General features: G+C 41.4%; 2 protein-coding genes across 6 annotated transcripts; one reads left to right on the top strand and one right to left on the bottom strand.

Moving 5' to 3' along the window:
- Positions 1-22: 22 nt before the first annotated feature.
- On the bottom strand, positions 23-5,214 carry ccdc126 (coiled-coil domain containing 126). 4 transcript variants are annotated; one of them, XM_085262488.1, is made up of 4 exons: positions 4,849-5,214; positions 3,405-3,483; positions 2,557-3,146; positions 23-2,369 (listed from the first exon to the last, which is right to left on the bottom strand). In XM_085262488.1, exons 3-4 carry the CDS (start codon positions 2,792-2,794, stop codon positions 2,125-2,127), a joined length of 483 nt encoding a protein of 160 aa, XP_085118614.1. In that variant the 5' UTR covers positions 2,795-3,146; positions 3,405-3,483; positions 4,849-5,214; the 3' UTR covers positions 23-2,124. The 4 variants fall into 4 exon arrangements, with proteins under 4 accessions (XP_085118614.1, XP_085118613.1, XP_085118615.1 ...); XM_085262487.1 differs by lacking the exon at positions 3,405-3,483; XM_085262489.1 differs by lacking the exon at positions 3,405-3,483 and having other exon boundaries at positions 4,870-5,214.
- On the top strand, positions 5,043-10,348 carry fam221a (family with sequence similarity 221 member A). 2 transcript variants are annotated; one of them, XM_085262486.1, is made up of 6 exons: positions 5,043-5,208; positions 5,825-5,998; positions 6,076-6,266; positions 6,372-6,445; positions 6,571-6,703; positions 7,241-10,348. In XM_085262486.1, exons 1-6 carry the CDS (start codon positions 5,132-5,134, stop codon positions 7,342-7,344), a joined length of 753 nt encoding a protein of 250 aa, XP_085118612.1. In that variant the 5' UTR covers positions 5,043-5,131; the 3' UTR covers positions 7,345-10,348. The 2 variants fall into 2 exon arrangements, with proteins under 2 accessions (XP_085118612.1, XP_085118611.1); XM_085262485.1 differs by lacking the exon at positions 5,043-5,208 and adding an exon at positions 5,278-5,634.
- Positions 10,349-17,655: the final 7,307 nt, after the last annotated feature.

Raw genomic sequence — 17,655 nt, 5'->3', positions numbered from 1 at the left:
AGTACAAAGCAACGCTGCCACACAGGATAAAGTAATTTATTGTCAAGGAGAGCAAAATTTCTCATTGTAGAGAGTGAGAGTTAAGATCGTTGGAGGCAGAGTAGAGGCTACAGTCACGTGAAGAAACATGATTTTAAAAAAAACATTTAAATGTTCAAGAAGGACCTGCTTTGTATTTCAGTGCTGTGCTTCTCTTTATGTCAGAGGACAGGACACAAACTTACTGGTGATCTTTTTTTTAAATCATGATGTTAATTTGCAGGTGAATTACACTTCCGCGTCAGATGTACACCATAATCGGAACCCCATTTTAACCTTACGCCGGAACCTTCTGTATAACCTGACGTACTCCTCACGACAAACGTAACTACAGGTCAACGACTTGAATGGCGACAAAGGTTGCGGTGTAGGTATTAGGAGCTCCCGGTTGCAAAGTCAGTTGTGCCAGATTTTCCGCAGAAGTCTAAATCACACTTTACAACCCCATTTCCTAAAAAAGAAAAAAAAAAGCTCCACCAAATACAAGTTACAAAAAAGACAAACGTCCAGCTGCAGTTAAATATTAAGCAACTTTATTCCTGCAGTGTGACACTTTAGCTTGAGGTCATAAAATAAAGTCCACGGGTTAGCAACAAAGTTGTTTTCTACATTATGCTCCTGGAGTTGTGTCTTCTTTCCTTCTTCATACACATTGGAAGATGGTGAAGTTTTTATTCTACTTCTCAATAAAAACATGAACAAATAGTAGTGCTCTTTTTGTTGTATTTAAATAAAGATTCCCAGACATGCATTATACCTAGTACTGGACTAAACTGCATTTTTCTTTTAGTGTTGGACTAGGCTTTCTGGGAAGCATGCTGCTACTGCTTAAATTTATTTTATTTTTAAATCAGTTATTTTACAGTTTGGGTTTTTTTTGTTTTTTTGGAAAATAGGGTTGTGTGAGTAAAGACATCTCCCATCAGGTCACCACCTTATCATTTTTACTTCATTGCATCATGTAGCAAATTAAGGCCGCGCCACTACTCGATTATTTAGTCCTGTGATCGCCACATACTGTTAAGCTGAAACAAAGCTGCTTTAACTGCCTTATTTTTCCTCACTTTTATTCTGCCACTCATGCTGTGTTTTGTATAATCCCCCTCCTGCCAAAAAAAAGGAAGAAATGTTGATAAAAATGTTGCAAATCCAATATAACGACCAACAAGTTTTTCTTTCTTGGTGGACAAACCAGTGTTAACTATGCTAAGAGCACAGGTCCAATGCAGATGATTTAATTTTAAAAGGTTTCTATAATCACAGTGCACCATGAATATGTGTAAGCAGTGAGTCACTTATCCTAACAGCATTAGTGGGCTAAAAACTCACTGCATATACATTCAGTCTCTTTGAGCTACTGGATTTGAAGTGAGACAGAGCAAGCACACACACTCGCACGCATTTACAGCGGCAAATAGGCATCATCCCATGATATTCTCCATACGTCTCACAGCAACAGAACATACACATTTATATTGCCTTCACATGGAGTGCAAATAATATTCTTTGGATTTTTTGTTACAAGAAAACTACCTAGTTAATTTTGCCTTAAAACCTCATTAGCTGTAAGCTAAAGGAAGAATCTTCAAGTTCTTTAGTTCTTAGCAATCGTGGCAGCAAAAAACTAAAACTGTATTCTAAGCTATCATACATGTACAGCATTTTGATATGTTGAAGTAGTACTGTAACTTGTTGGCGATGGGAGCATTTTAAGCTGGTTTTATGATTAAGCATTTAGAATTCAGGAACAGTTTCAAGCATCTGCTTTTGGCATATACTTAAACAGTCACCTTACATTTGAAAAAATAGGCATAATAGTTTCAGCAATGGAAATACAAAACAAGAAAAAGATGTGCTGGAAGTATTGGTACAAAAAAATGAAATAAATATCAGCATTGAGAGACTAAAGAGGTCCTCTTTCTTCTGAGTTGGATGAATATTTCTGAGACACATTCCATAACTTAAGCTTCTGGGCATCCATAAGAATCCCTGCAGCTCTTTATTTATCTGATGTTGCTTCATTAGCAATGAAAGATGTAAAACTTGGTGTGCTTATTTAACAAAAAGATATAATATTTGGCCTTCTTAATGTGGTCGGGCCCTATTAGGTATGTGTGGATGAAGGCGATATGTCCCTGGGTGACTTCCAGGTTTCTCCTGCTGCTTCACAGGTTTCTGCAGGGCTACAGGAGCAGATGCAAGCAGGCCCCCTGCTGTGTGGGAGCTGTTTGTAGAGGAGGAATTGACCACCAGTTCAATTTTCCCCTCCAGTTTTACAAGCCGTGTCAGAATGTCATCCAGTAACACAGCTATAGTCCTCTTCAGGTCAGCTATTTGAGTAAAGTACAGAGAAAAAGACAGAAGGGGGAAAAAATCAGTCCTTGAGGCTGCTTTTCTTGCAACTATGAGACACACTTGTCATGTAGGTATTAGTAAAATATGGTGCAATATCATCATACTTTCCATTTAAAAAGTATGGTAATATTGCACCACTTCTGAATTTTTCTAAATTCTTACCATATCCTGCCATGGAGGTTCCTTGTGGCCCACCTGGTGCATTCTGGTTCTCTTCTGTCAGCACTTTGACATATCGCCGGCTTAGCTCCAGTATCTTCTCACGCAACTCTGCACTGCTCTGATGGCGAGGCTGCTGCACAGTGTACCTCAGCAGCATAAGTCCCCATGCCAGGCCAAATGCCAGGAGTAGCATACTCAGCTTCTGAGACATGTTCCTACGCAGTAGTGCAGCCAGCATGGTACTGTGGTGAAGGGGAAAGGTGGCTATGAATGCCCGGTCTGAGGCTGAAGGTCTTGAGTTCTTTGAATTTTTAAACAATCAGCTTGACAACGTAGCAGTTCCTGCAGGAAACAAATCCTGCTGTCCTTAGTCAAACAGAGGTCAAAGCTGTCAAAGTCTGCTGCACATCCTGCTCATCGTGAGGGGATATGAAGAAGTCTGGAGTAACAGCAGAAGCCAAGAAGTGTAGCCACAGACATCGGCACTCAGGGGTGTTTGGAAAGGTGCTTGGGTTGCAAGATGTGTGAGACCAAATCACCAATGCAGACTGGGTTTTTAGGCAGGGGATCAGCAGACATGGCTGAAAATGCTTTAAAAACAAACAAGAACAAGAAAAAGAAGACAACAGACAGAAATAACAACATTAATATAGAAGGAAAAACATGCTTACATTAGGGATGCAATGAAAAATCTGACAAAACAATTACTTTAAACACTGCAGCAAAACTCCCTCCCACAATCCAAAGACATGCAGTTAGTGAGATAAGGTTAACTTGTGATTCTAAATTATACACAGGTGTTAATGTGAGTGTGACTGATTCTCTCTCTCTCTCTGTGTTAGCCTTGCTTCAGACTGGCGACCTCCCCAGGGTGTACACCATCTCATGCCCTATGGTAGCTGGAATAGCCTCCAGCCCCCCACGGCCCTAATAAGGATGAACAGAAGAAAATGGATGAGATGGATTTTTTTTTTTTTTTTGCAGTGCTGCAATGTCATGATTAAAAGAAAAAAAAGCTTAAACCCATTGCAGTCTCATTTTTGTTCATCCTCTAAATTTGTAAGGGCTCACAATGTTTTTAAACACAGAATGAGTATTTCTGGGTGAGTTAATGAAAGCACAACCTCATGTGAATTATCACATCTATCTTATCATTAATAGCAAGGTTTCCTGAAATACCTTGTTGTTACTAGTGACATTTTCCCCCTTTTACTGCTTTTGGTTACAAACACTAAGCTACAAATCTCTTTCAGCCCTCTTAGCCCAGAAACCTGATTACTAGTTTAGATTTCACCGTACCTACTTTGCAGCTCCAAATAGGGGAGAGAGAAACAGACAGAGGACATTCATACCCCAATCCCACAATGGGCACAATAGTGACAAATAATCTGCAAGCGCACTGTGCACAGTCAAAGCACATTAGACAATTTCTCAGCTTTCACAACTTTGTCACCAGGTTCATTTTCTGAAAAATCTCTTGGGTGAGGGAGTGTCACTTCTTTTTGTGAGGCTGGAGAGGAGATGGTGATTGAGCAGATAAATTATGAAAAGATGAGTAACACAATCTGTTAAGTGATGCTTCTCATACACGCAAACATGTCCTTTCTGTGACCTGGGCAAAACCAGTTATCAGCAAATACAAACTCAACTAGGAAGAAATTCTTAAAGTAACGGTATAAGTAAGTCAGGAAGTGAGACTCTTGTCATGACCGGACCATAATTTCATGGAAACACAAACGTTTCAGACAAATAATCTTCCACCTGGTTAGAGGACTGTTTAACACAGCGTGCCTAATCGGGCGCATGGCTTATCGGACTCCTTACCAGCCATTCACATCTATCCCAGAAGTTAAATATTGACCACAACAGCTGTCGCATGTCATCTGCACAGGCAAACAACTGGCAGGGTCAGCGAATGGTTCAATTGGGCGACAGGTGCGCAATACCGAACTGTCAACAGTGCTTGGGTTTTACAAAAAAACAAAATACAGAACTTACTGAACCTGTTTATCACCTAGCAGAATATAAAATAAACATGTTTAAAGTAGATTATCCAACCCAGCACTGAAAACGAATCCAAACCACACGTGTGCTTCGTTTCTGATAGGCATTTCGGGACATTTGTTTTTAACTACTTAACAGTCACTGAAGCGGTTTCCAACTCTGTCGATATTTCACGTTAGCTCGACATTTCTGCTCGCCAGCACTGAAACCATACAGTCAACAGCGAAAAGGGAAGGTAAACCTTTTTCGTGTCCCAAAACCTTTCAAAAAACACACATTTCAACCCACCGTGTTATCTGGGAAACTAACTTGAACTGAAGCGGAAATTTGCAGGCTGCAGATAGGCAGTGACGAGGCGACTGTGAGCTCCAGCGGCTACCGGTGGCTGACACTGAATGATGCTTGTTGTTTGGCAACCCAGGGCTGTTGTTGCTGTGTTGTGAACGGCACCCTCCCTTTGTTTCCGTTAACGAAAAGTTAGCTACCGAACTTCGAGTGAAGGTGTCTTTTCCGGCTCAAAGTCATTCCGCCGCCTTCCGACACAGCCTCGAAAAACCGACGGGGTCTCTGTATGCAAAAGTCGGCAGCTAAATTCCAAGCATGCAACTGCGCTGAATGTCATGGTTCCACTGGACGTCTCGTGCATGCGTCAGTGCTATTGAATTATGGGAAATGTATTCATACCCTACTTATCGTGGTGTATCGCCTCTAACCAAATATTTTATTGAATTACTTTCGTTTATCTACGAGTATTATTTAAGGGGAAACCTTTAAGTAACAATGAGTTTATTCCGTAAAAAAGAAATCATACGGCATATTGTAACGTTCACGACGATAGCAAGCCACAAATCCGTCATTGCTTTGTGTGCGCGTGTGTGTAGTTCACCCTGCGCCCATTAGAGGGAAGTCTAAAACCATCTCCATGGCAATTTTAAAACTGGTTGTAAACACAAAGAGTAGCTACTGTGCAAGGAGCGAGCTACAGCTACAAGTTAAACCCTCTAACAACATGGAGAAAATAGATCTCGATCAATCCGCTTTAAAAGCAGTTGATGACTACTGGGAATACAGAAGGTTTGTTTGGCGAGTGTCTTTTGACTGATGGTTTTGGGTTTTCAGTCACCGTCACGTGACAGCTTTTGCCAAAGTTAACATAGCGACTATGCTATTACACTTAGATAAGCTCGTATTATAGGAAAACAAGGAATATAAATAGATTTAACTGTATGTAATATTATTCCTATTGGTGGTTCGTCTTCTGAAGGATTGTGGGTGATGATGATGGAGAAAAGCTCTTCACTCCAGAGCAATATGAGGAATACAGGAAGAAGATGTTTTCTCAGCGACTTAAAAACCGGTTATATGTGAGCTATGGAGTGCCTGGGGGTATTGACTGTAAGCTGATTGGCCCAGAAACACAGTGCTTCTGTGCACATAGGTAACACATTCCTTTATAACTCACACACTCAGACATCCTTCTCTCTTGCACATGCTCAGTAATGAAATGTAATCCAGGTACAAGCAACATAAAACAGACTGGGAAGTGGTTCCCTCTGAGCGACCCCTGGCCTTACCATGCAGAGTCAAGGGATGCTGCTGCCCTGCCTACGAGTACGTCCCTCGGCTTGGACCAAACCCTGTGCGCTGCAGGTGTAAACACTTACCTCAACATCACAGTGAAGCAGCAGGCCACTTGTGCAAGTCTTGTGAGTCTGAAATCACTACATTTTAAAACTGTATTACAGGTTTACTCCACTCAGTGTGAACTCCAGCACCTATGTGGACTCTTGTTCTGCTGACTTTTTTATCAGGCAGTTCTTGTTCTGGATTCCAGAGTCCCTACACCTGTGGGTGTGGCCAGCCCAGCTCTGAACACCAGACTCTGGTAAGACAACTCAAACATCAAACATGTTTTCTTCTTGTTAAAGAAGCAGATGCTAGATCTAGATTTCTATTACTCTGCATAATTTCAAATAAAACTTTATTGTGTTTGCTCTATCTTCTTGGCAGGTTGAGACAAAACTGGAGAGGCAGGCACGCGGTCAGCCTGTGGGCAGGGATGTCCCTTATGCTGCCATGGGTGGGCTGACAGGGTTCAGCTCCTTGATTGATGGTTACCTAGCTTTGGAAATCAGTGGCTCAGGTAAGACTATAACTGCATATAACCTTTTTGTCTTTCTTCCAAGGGAAGCAAAAGTAGAGATCCGTTTTTACACATGTATGGTTTAACACCAACACCCTATAAGCACTAAGACCATTAAAGCCCTTTTTTTTTTAAATCTCAGGCTCTTTGAATTATAGAGTGAGGGATTTGGTGATCCAGCCTTTGCTAGGGTGTTTTTGGATGCATTCAACTGTATGTACTGTTAGTTCCATTAAAGCACATAGGAGGGCAGCAAAGTGCAGTGGAGTGTCAGTGTTGAAACGAAGAAACCTGCAGTGCTGCGATTTGTTCATGAAAAGTGAAAAGTGTAGAGTAAAGACTGTGTGTGGTTATCTCGATTTGGAGTACAGCTGTGTGGACACAAAAATATATGTCTTTCTTTTGATTATAGTACAGTGTGTAAAAAAGATTCAAACTTTATGCAGTGGACTGATTACTCCATAATTTTGCATATATTTTGCAATGACACCTCCTTCCATACATGATTTCCATACTCTCTGCTGTATTTTTTTTTAGATCAAGAAAGCCCTCAGCAGAGCTGCTCGGCATTAAAGACCAACCAAACATCAGCTAAAGCATCAAGGTTTGCTCTCTGTAAGAGAGGGACCAACAAACAATAAAATACAACATCGGTTTGTGTGTATCCATAGGATAATGAATATGAAATACTCAATACATACATATTTGGACAATGCTGAAATTGTTGTCATTTTTGGGAGATTTTAGATAAAAGAAAAAAGCTTTAATTCAAGGGTTTAACAAAAGTCCTGCATTGACTGATTAAGAATTACAGCTGTATAACTAAATGGGGGTGTGGCGAAATGCGGATTGTATGTGGATTGCAGGCAGTGAGTAAGCATTGTAAGAATTACAGCCATTTTTATACACTATCCCCCATTTACAGAGGCGTAATTAGATAAACCTGTTATGAAACGACTGTATGCAGGCAGGAAAAGGACCCAAAGTGCAGACTCCGGAGACAAACGTTCAGCACAGCTTTAATGCTGAACTCAAAAGTGTAACAAAACTGAGACTAGACTACAAAATACACCTACGCAGACAGCACACACAGCAAGATACGAGTAGATCATGACACTGACAAACTGAAACACAGGGCTTAAATACATAGAGGGAGCAATCAGGGAATGGGCAACAGGAGGGAAACACAGCTGGGGCAAATCAGGCCTAACGAGACAAGGGGAAGCAAAACCAGACACATTAACATGAGACATGGACTTTCAAAGTAAAACAGGAAACATAACACAGACTCACAGGCAAGCACTATAACAAAGGGAACAGAGACGTGGGACCAGGGCAGACACAGACACTGACTGGACGTGGGGATACTGCAGACAGGGGAGACAGCAACTATGGAACACAGACAGAAAACCAGAACACTAAAACTCTAACCAAACCCCACCCAGAGAACCTAAACTAAGAATAATCCTAAAACCCATAAAGCAAAGCTAGAATATAATGAAATAACAAAATCAAAGAACCAAGAACACAAAACACTGGGTCGACGACCCAGGGACCCTAACAAAACCAGCATAATTTGAAATAGGTTATTTTTAATACTTCTGTGAAAATCCTGCGCAGTCAGTGACTGCCTGAAGTCTAGAACCCATGGAGATCATCAAATGCTCTTTTTCCTGCATGAGATGCTCAGTGACCTTCTGTTGCTGCTTTTGGGTGTATGTGCTTTGAGTTTGGTCTTCAGAAACTATAAAACACACTCTGTTGGGCTCAGATTGGATGACTGGCTTAGTCATTGAAGAATATCCCATTTCTGTGCATTGTGAAACTCTTCGGTTGCTCTTGCAGTATTCTTTGGGTCATTATCCATTTGCACTTTGACATGGTGTTCCAGTTTTGCAGTATTTGGCTGCATCTGTGCACACAGTATAGTCCTGTAGAAAGCTACTTTAAGCTGCAGTCTTATTCACAAGAGGTCGCCACAGGGGTAGCTCGCATGTTTGATTCGGCAGATTTTTTACCGTAGGTTGGCCTTCCTGATGTAACCCCAAAGGGATTTGTGTCTCCCCTTGGGATCGAACCAGAGATTTCCCACTTATTAGGTGAATGTGTAAACCGCTTACTGCTATATTTAGATTAAGGAATCCACAGGCTATGTTTGCAGCCTGCACTGTGCATACTATCTGCATACAGTCACACCCTCATTTCTCTGCATATGCTATGGCTGTAATTTACAATCAGTTGATGCACTACTTTTGTTAAACCCCCTGAATTAAAAATCTGAAACTTCGAAAATCTGCACATCACATGTTGATTGTTTGATTTAAAATCTACCATGTGTGCAGAAGCAAGACTAAGGTTAAAAAAATGTCATTGGACTGCAAAGGTATGCCTTTTTCAGAGTTGAAGAACAAGCAGCTTGGTTCAAAGTGAAATCATTTCAGCTTTCACTGAAAAGTATGTCTTTGTCAGTGTCGTGACAAAGTGATATAATCAGCTGTCAGCAAAAGCTGTGACTAAATCCCACCATGCAACTGAACAATTACTGACAATACAGTATATCGGTTCAGTCAAAGAGCTGAGTGGGGGAACCACTGGCAACATTATTACGATGATCCAGATTTTGACACACTGTTTTTGTGAACTTTTAAGAAGACGAAACAATGCTTTATCAAGTAGATGTTGTCTGTTTTATAATGCTGTTTGTGCTGCCATGATGCATAAACCACGGTCCTCTTTATTTGGCGTCTCTGCTGAAACTCACAAGTGTGACTATGATGGTAAAAATTAAGATATGATGTATAATAATGGATTGCATTTATATAGCGCTTTTCGAGACCCTCAAAGCGCTTTACAATTCCACTATTCATTCACTCTCACACTGGTGGAGGCAAGCTACAGTTGTAGCCACAGCTCCCCTGGGGCAGACTGACAGAAGCGAGGCTGCCATATCAGCCCCTCTGGCCATCACCAGTAGACGGTAGGTGAAGTGCCTTGCACACAATGACCGAGACGGTCCGAGCCGGGGCTCGAACCGGCAACCTTCCGATTACAAGACGAACTCTTGAGCCACGATCGCCCTGAATGACTAAATTATTTATTTAGTCATCTTCAGTTGAATTATTATTAAAGTTATTTAAACTCAAATTAATCCAAAGGTCAACCTTTTTAAAGTATATAAGACTACAATTTTCCTAAAGTCTGTGTGTAATTGTATTAAACAACTGTGATCTCAGCAGTGGGCAAAATAAGTGCTATTAAGTTTTGTTTTGTTTTTTCCATAATCAAGCAGCCCTGGCAGCTTTCTCAAGAGCCACTCATCATCTACACGAGTGAGAGACTGAAGACATTTGTAACAGCAAACCAAAGATGAAAAATACAAGACTAAATTAAAACCTGCTCAGCTATCATTTTGAGTTTTACTCAATCACCATCATAACATTTTTCTAAGATTTGGAACCTGTTCACCAGCTATCTTTTTTCCTAAACTTTTCCACCCGTCTATCTTCTTCCAGTTTTCCTATTCAGGGTCATGGGGGCCTAAAACCTATGCCAGCTGTCATAAGAGGAAAGGAAGGATGCACCCTGGACAGGTCGCTGATCTATCACAGGGCCAACAAGTTGAGGGTTACGACCATTCTTGCTCACATTCACATCTATAGCCATTTTATAGTCATGTGAAAAAGAAAGTTTTCTCATGGGTGGTTCTTCTTTGTTTGAAGAATTTAAGGTCATTGTTTTCTGTGTGTCTTGATTGCTCTCTTAAATTGTGCCTTACAATGTTGCTTCAGCTCAAGGAGGTTTATGGACATTTGTATATACATAGCTCTTTCAAGGTCCAATGCATTTCACTCAGGTTCAGACCTGAACTTTTTACTGGACTACTGCAGGATCTTGACTTTTCCCCCCCCCCATTCATTCTGTTGTAGATTTGCAGCTGTACTTGGGATCATTGTCCATTTTCTTTAGCTATGGCCTTTTTAGTATACAGAGGAGTTCATGGTCAACTCAGGGATAACAAGCTGCCAAGGTCCCGTGGCTGCAAAACAAGCCAAAGTCATCTTCCCTCCACCACCGTGCTGACAGTAGGTGTGTTTGGTTTTCTCCAAAGTGACACAAAGGCCAAAGATTATTGTCACAAATGTTAGCATCTAATTGAGAGCTGTAGAGTCTGAGCTCGAGCACTTGGATTTTCTTTTACAATTTTTCTGAGCGTTGCATGGTTGGCCCTTGGGGTGAATTTCCTGGGATGTTCAGTTCTGGGAAGATTGGAAGTTATATTGAATGTTTTCCACTTCCAGAAATATATTTTCTATGAACTAGTGGTCCTTAAAGTTTAATTCCTAAAAATCTTATGGCAATGAATAGTCACTATAACATTTAGTTATAAAACTGGTCAGTTTACGCATGTGAGCCATTTATGACTGACGTTTTCTTGTTGTGAAGAAGCCACCCACTCAACACATCACTAAAATAACAGCAGAATCACGGCGCTACGTGCTCACTGATGAGCGCAGTTTTTAATTTGCAGATAGATGTACTGTCTCCGATTGATTAATCCCATTCCTCACGGTAGATCAGGAATGATGAGAGTTGATTTAATCCATCCAGTGAATGACGATAGAAGCGGGTCATGTATTCTTCACTGACAGCCCACTTTCAAACGTCTTCAACCTAGAAACACAATTAATGAGGCTCCAAATGAGGATTTACTCCCACACAGATGTTCCTACTCTGATGATCGCAAGTCAAACTGGATCAGCATCCACATTGGCGGTGCCCAGTGAATTTCAAGTCACCTGTGTTGTAATGTTGGCATTACCTGAGGGAACTTGGCATGTGTTTGTGCGAGTTAGTGAGCTGAGCAGGTGGTCGTGGGGGAAAGAATGTTGGTCTGTGCTCGAAGGACGACATGGATGCACCTGGGTCTCAGCGGGCGAGTGTTTAAAAAGGAACCAAGAGGAATCTGAAATCTCAAAGCTGAAACTTCAGATTCAGAGTAAACAATGCCCATGGTATCAGGCTAAATAAAGCATGCACAGCTGTTTACACACTTCAAAATATTAATCGTGTTTCTCCTTTGCTACTTAGAAGAGAATCAAGCATTCTTAGAAAAACTTTACCTATTTACAGTGTTTGCTTATCGCAGAGTGGGATGGGGTGAGGCAGAGCAAGAGGTGAAAAACCTATTAATTTAAGAGGTAAAGGCCTGACGAATTAGTCTGGCACGATTACTATTTAGTGTAATTGCCTTTCCATAGCAACCTCGTTAAGGAGGCCACAGGTAATTTAGTTCAGAAACCTGTTGAGGGGAATGACTACTACACTTGACTCATCCCCATGGAAACCACGCCCTGCTTGACTGACAGATTCGACGCAACAAATCAAGAGACAAGAACGGAAGATTAAATTGGCAATTACTGCGCAAGAAGACACTTAATTACCCGTGTGACAGTTATCGTAAACAAAGACTGAATTAACTGGAGGTAAAGAACTCTTCCTGCAATTTCCCCACAGACAGAGGGGTAAAAAATATTCATGCAGAGGCACAGAGAAACACAACAGATAGGTTCTGACACATCATTAAAAAAAAACACTTACATGCTAAGTTAGAATCTAGGGATACAATTTTGAAGAGAATTCCCAAAATGATGCTAAGAACTCAGAGAGAGTCTATTATAACCACTTTACAAAGGGTGTAAAACAGTACCGTGCAAAATATTTGGGAAAATTAATTAATGTGGCATGTTTTCAAATTATTGCAATGGATATTTCTTATTTAACTTGCTGCATAGAAAGTGCATGACCTGCACTTTTAGCAGGAAAGAAATCTCTGGCAGAACCAGGCTTAGGAAGGCCAGCCATCTGCCACAATCAGTTGAGGATGAAAGGAGGAAGACAGCCTATGTGTACTGCTATTTATTAGCTAAAATCATGGCTTTTTGACATAAACAATAAATTGAATGAATGCATGTGTATATCCAAGGTTGCGTCTTGGCTCTTCCTGTGTTGACTTTCAGAAAAACCAGAGGTGACCAGAGGTAATAAAAGAAACAAATACTGTCAAGATCTGGCTGAGAAACTGCAGGATGTAAGGGCACACCTATACATTAGCATCTTGGCAATTATACTAGTAATTAGCATGCTGGCACGAATGACCTGCTTTATTACCTGTTTTACTTTACATTTACTCAATGAATATCACATCATGTTGTGGAAGATTTTAAACTAGTGATTGGAACTATAAACTCATTATGAGATACTTACTGAACACAAATCAAATGAGCAGTAAGGTGATTTTCTCATAGACTTCCACATAACCAGGATTTTTGTAACAGAAGAGTTGCCCCCTGCTGGCCATTAGTAAAAATGCAGGTTTAAAGCTTTTTCAAAGTGGCTTCATGTTACAGACCAGGGGCTACTTCTACCTTTCACACACAGTTTATGGTTTTGTAACTATACTGGCCTTCTGGCTTTGAGGCTAACCACCACACCATTGTGCTGCCCAAAACTGAAGAGAAAAATGCTAAATCATAACATAAGTATTTCAATTTCAGTTTGTTTATTTATTTAAAAGGTACAGTGCAATTCACTTCCAATACAGAGCATGGAAATGATTTTCACTTGTTCCACTTTTGCATCCACAATGCACAAACAAGATTTACATTGTTCAATTACATATTAAATATATTTATATAATAAATAATATATAATTCAGAATCAGAATCAGAATACTTTATTGATCCCTGGGGGAAATTATTTTTTGTTACAGTGCTCCATTTTAAACCAACATTAAGACAAGACAGACAATACGCTAACTAAGAATAGTACAATATATACATATATATACATACATACATACATACATAAGTCACTTATAAATAAATATTTGGAAAAGAAACATGTGTAGCTGTAGCAGCAAACAATGTGTTAAGTGGATGCGTTGTACAGGGAGATGGCCACAGGCAGGAATGATTTCCTGTGTCGTTCAGTGGTGCTTTTCGGTAATCTCAGTCTCTCACTGAACGAGCTCCTGTGACTGACCAACATGTCATGGAGTGGGTGGGAGGTGTTATCCAACATTGTCTTTATCTTGGACAGCATCCGCCTCTCCGACACCACCTTGAGGGAGTCCAGCTCCATCCCCACAACATTGCTGGCCTTACGGATCAGTTTATTAAGTCTGTTGGCATCTGCGACCCTCAGCCTGCTCCCCCAGCATGCAACAGCATAGAGGATCGCACTGGCCACAACAGACTCAAAGAAAATCCTCAGCATTTTCTGGCAGATGTTGAAGGACCTCAGTCGCCTCAAAAAATAGAGACGACTCTGGCCCTTCCTGTAAAGTGCTGTGGTGTTTTTAGCCCAGTCCAGTTTATTGTCAATGTGTACTCCAAGGTATTTATAGTCCTCCACAATGTCAACACTGACCCCCTGGATTGAAACAGGGGTCAAGTGTTTCCTGGTCTTCCTGACGTCCACGATCAGTTCCTTGGTCTTTGCCACGTTGAGCTGCAGATGATTCTGCTCACACCACGTGACAAAGGAGTCGACCACAGCCCGGTACTCTGTCTCATCATCCCTGCTGATGCATCCAACCACCGCAGAGTCATCAGAAAACTTCTGAAGATGGCAGGTCTCTGTGCAGTGGCTGAAGTCTGTGGTGTAGAGGGTGAAGAGGAAGGGGGAGAGGACAGTCCCCTGTGGTGCCCCTGTGTTGCTAATCACCTTGTCAGACACACACTGTGGGAGACGTACATATTGTGGTCTTCCTGTCAGGTAATCAACAATCCAGGACACCAGAGAAGCATCCACCTGCATCGCTGCTAACTTATCACCCAGGAGGGTCGGCCTGATGGTGTTGAAAGCACTGGAAAAGTCAAAAAACATGACCCTCACAGTGCTCGCCGGCTGGTCCAGATGGGTGTAGACACGATTGAGCAGGTAGATGATGGCGTCCTCTGTTCCGAGACGAGGCTGATAAGCGAACTGAAGGGGATCCAGATGTGGTCTTACTATGGGTCGCAGCTGGTCCAGGATGAGCCTTTCCAGGGTCTTCATGATGTGGGAGGTCAGTGCCACGGGCCTGTAATCCTGGGGGCCACTGGGACGAGGCGTCTTTGGTACAGGGACGAGGCATGATGTCTTCCACATCACCGGGACCCTCTGCAGACTCAGACTCAGCATAAACAGTTTATGAAAGACTCCACACAGCTGGGGGGCACAGGTCTTGAGGACAAGGGGACTCACTCCGTCTGGTCCAGCAGACTTGCCTGAGTGAAGTCTCCTCATTTGCATCTCAACCTGGTATTGAGTGAAGGTGATGGGTGGGGGAGGGGTGTCAGGAATCTCACAGGAGGCAACATGTGAAGAGAGAGGCTGGCACAGTGATGTGGCTCTGGATTCCAGGCTGACTGCAGGTGAGGTTGTGGGGGTGGGAGCAGACACTGTGGTGTCGAATCTATTGAAAAACAGATTCAACTCGTCGGCTCTATTCTCACCTCCCTCAGCTCCCCTGCTGTTGGTTGGCCTGAATCCAGTGATGGTCTTCATGCCCCTCCACACCTCTCTCATGCTGTTCTGCTGGAGTTTCCACTCCAGCTTCCTCCTGTAATTGTCCTTAGCCTCTCTGATCTTGTCCTTTAGTAACACCTGGATCTTCCTCACCTCCTCTTTGTTGCCCCCTCTGAAAGCCCTCTTCTTGTTGTTGAGGAGGGCTTTGATGTCCTTAGTCACCCACGGCTTGTTATTTGGGTAACAATGAACAGTCTGAACTGGAACAATGGAGTCGGTGCAGAAAGTTATGTAGCCTGTGATACACTCAGTAAGCCCATTGATGTCCTCGGCGTGAGGCTCACAGAGTGTTTCCCAGTCGGTCACCTCGAAACAGCCCTGTAGTTCCGCTATTGCCTCCTCTGACCACCTCCTAACAGTCCTGGTGGTCACAGGTTCCCTCCTCACAATTGGCACATAGCGGGGGGTGAGGTGAATCAGGTTATGATCTGACCTACCAAGTGGGGGGAGGGAGGAGGAGCTGTATGCATCCTTGACGTTAGCATACAGTAAGTCTAAAGTTTTCTCTCCCCTGGTGGGACAGTCCACATATTGTTTGAATGTTGGTAGTGTATTGTCCAGTGATACATGGTTGAAGTCACCCGAGATCACAATAAAGGCACTCGGGTGCTGAGTCTGTAGCCGAGCTATGGCAGAGTGGATAGTGTCACATGCAGCTGTGGGGTTAGCAGAGGGGGGAACATAATTCATGAGTAAATGATTAACATAATGGTCCTCCTTATCTAGCATGTGACAATTTACTCTCACCAAATCTAATGGTTGGAATGTCCCATAATGTGAGAGTCCAATTTAATGTAGACCTACTACTACACAAACATACAGTATTATTAGTATGATATTATGTTTATGGATATGTAGTGAGATCTATAGTTCCCTAGTTTACCATTTTAGTTATTCATTAATAATCTGATTACTAAATTATTTTCTAACATCTTCAACCCAAGACTTTCAGTGTGGCAGGCCAGTCTTTTTCCATGAATCCTCTCCTGATTACCAAAAGAATCTGAAGAGCTTTTTTCTGTTCTTACTTGAAGAAAACAGAGTAATGTGTAAGAGGAATGAAAAAAAAAATCAGAATTTCATGAATCTAAGGCATAGATGTGTGTGTTTCCTCTCTTTTGTGGTAGAAACAGTGGGAAATTGACTTCATAGATGCTGTGCTTCGATCTCCTCCTGTGTCGACAGACTCGGGAGGGGGGTGGCGAGTGAGGTGAGAGAAATGGATTTTGCTTTTTCGTAAGACACTGTGATAACAGAGTCAAAGGTATTGTATAACTAATGATTGTTTGGCTAGCACGTGTTTACACACAAGCAGCTACACACACCCACACACTCATTCATAAATATATGAACACTGATAGAGTTCATATGAGTTTAAACAAATACACAAAGTAGCCAGTGATAGAGACGAATTAGTGTTACTAGTGTTGCTGTTATTGATTCAACCTAGCAATGAGGCACTTATAAATGCTAGGATACCATGAAAGCTATAAGTCAATGATAAAGGACAGTAGGGTTTCCACAATTTGTTTTTCAGTAACAATGTAAAGTAACAGGAGGCCCAGAATATAAAATATCTAAAATTATAGCTGTCAAGGCAGGACAGAGCCTAAGGTTCGCTGTAGACTCACTCTTGTCCTTTCTCTTGATTGAGAGTTTCCACAAAACTGTAGCTCTTTTTTCTCTTAAAGTCAGGTAAATTATACACGCACAAAAAGAAAATCCATTGACTTTACACTGTTTGTGTTTATATAGCACTTAATAAAAGTAAATAAAAGTTACAAAGCGCCTAATAATAATAAAAGCAACAAATATGCATTTTTAAAGTTCAGATTTGAAAGAGGTTACAGAGTTTGCCCACCTAAGATCTGCCTCCAGAATATTCCACATCTGTGGGGCCTGAACTTCAAATGCTCCAAGACTTTTAGTTGGGACCAGTGCAGGTTTATGTCAGCATCTCACAGATATAGGCTGGCGTCTGAACCTGTAGCACTTAATAAAAGCAGCAGTAAAATCTTGAAATCAATTCTAAAACTAACAGTTAACTGGCCTGCATGGACTGATGTAATGTAGTTACTCCTTTTGCTGCATGTTAAAAGCCTAGCAGCAGATTTTGACAACTTAACTGATGCCTATATATATGAATTTATTTATTTTAAAGGGACAGCGTAAAGTAAATATGCGAGAAAACCAAAAACCTACTTTTTGTCTGTACTCCCTGGCAGGTCAGACAAAAACAATAATAAATTTAATAAACCATCAGGTAATGTACAACAATTTGGTCCAAAAACCAAATACATATTTACAACAGTACATAAAATTACAGCATGAAATTTCATAGTACAATAAGAAAACACAAAACAACAAAATATCAAAAAATA

Source organism: Mchenga conophoros, linkage group LG22 (genome assembly GCF_057382185.1).
Source record: "Mchenga conophoros isolate Kocher_MC1m ecotype Shallow Benthic linkage group LG22, M_conophoros_male_GT1.1, whole genome shotgun sequence".
NCBI lineage: Eukaryota > Metazoa > Chordata > Actinopteri > Cichliformes > Cichlidae > Mchenga > Mchenga conophoros.
This window is presented reverse-complemented; position numbering and strand designations above follow the sequence as displayed.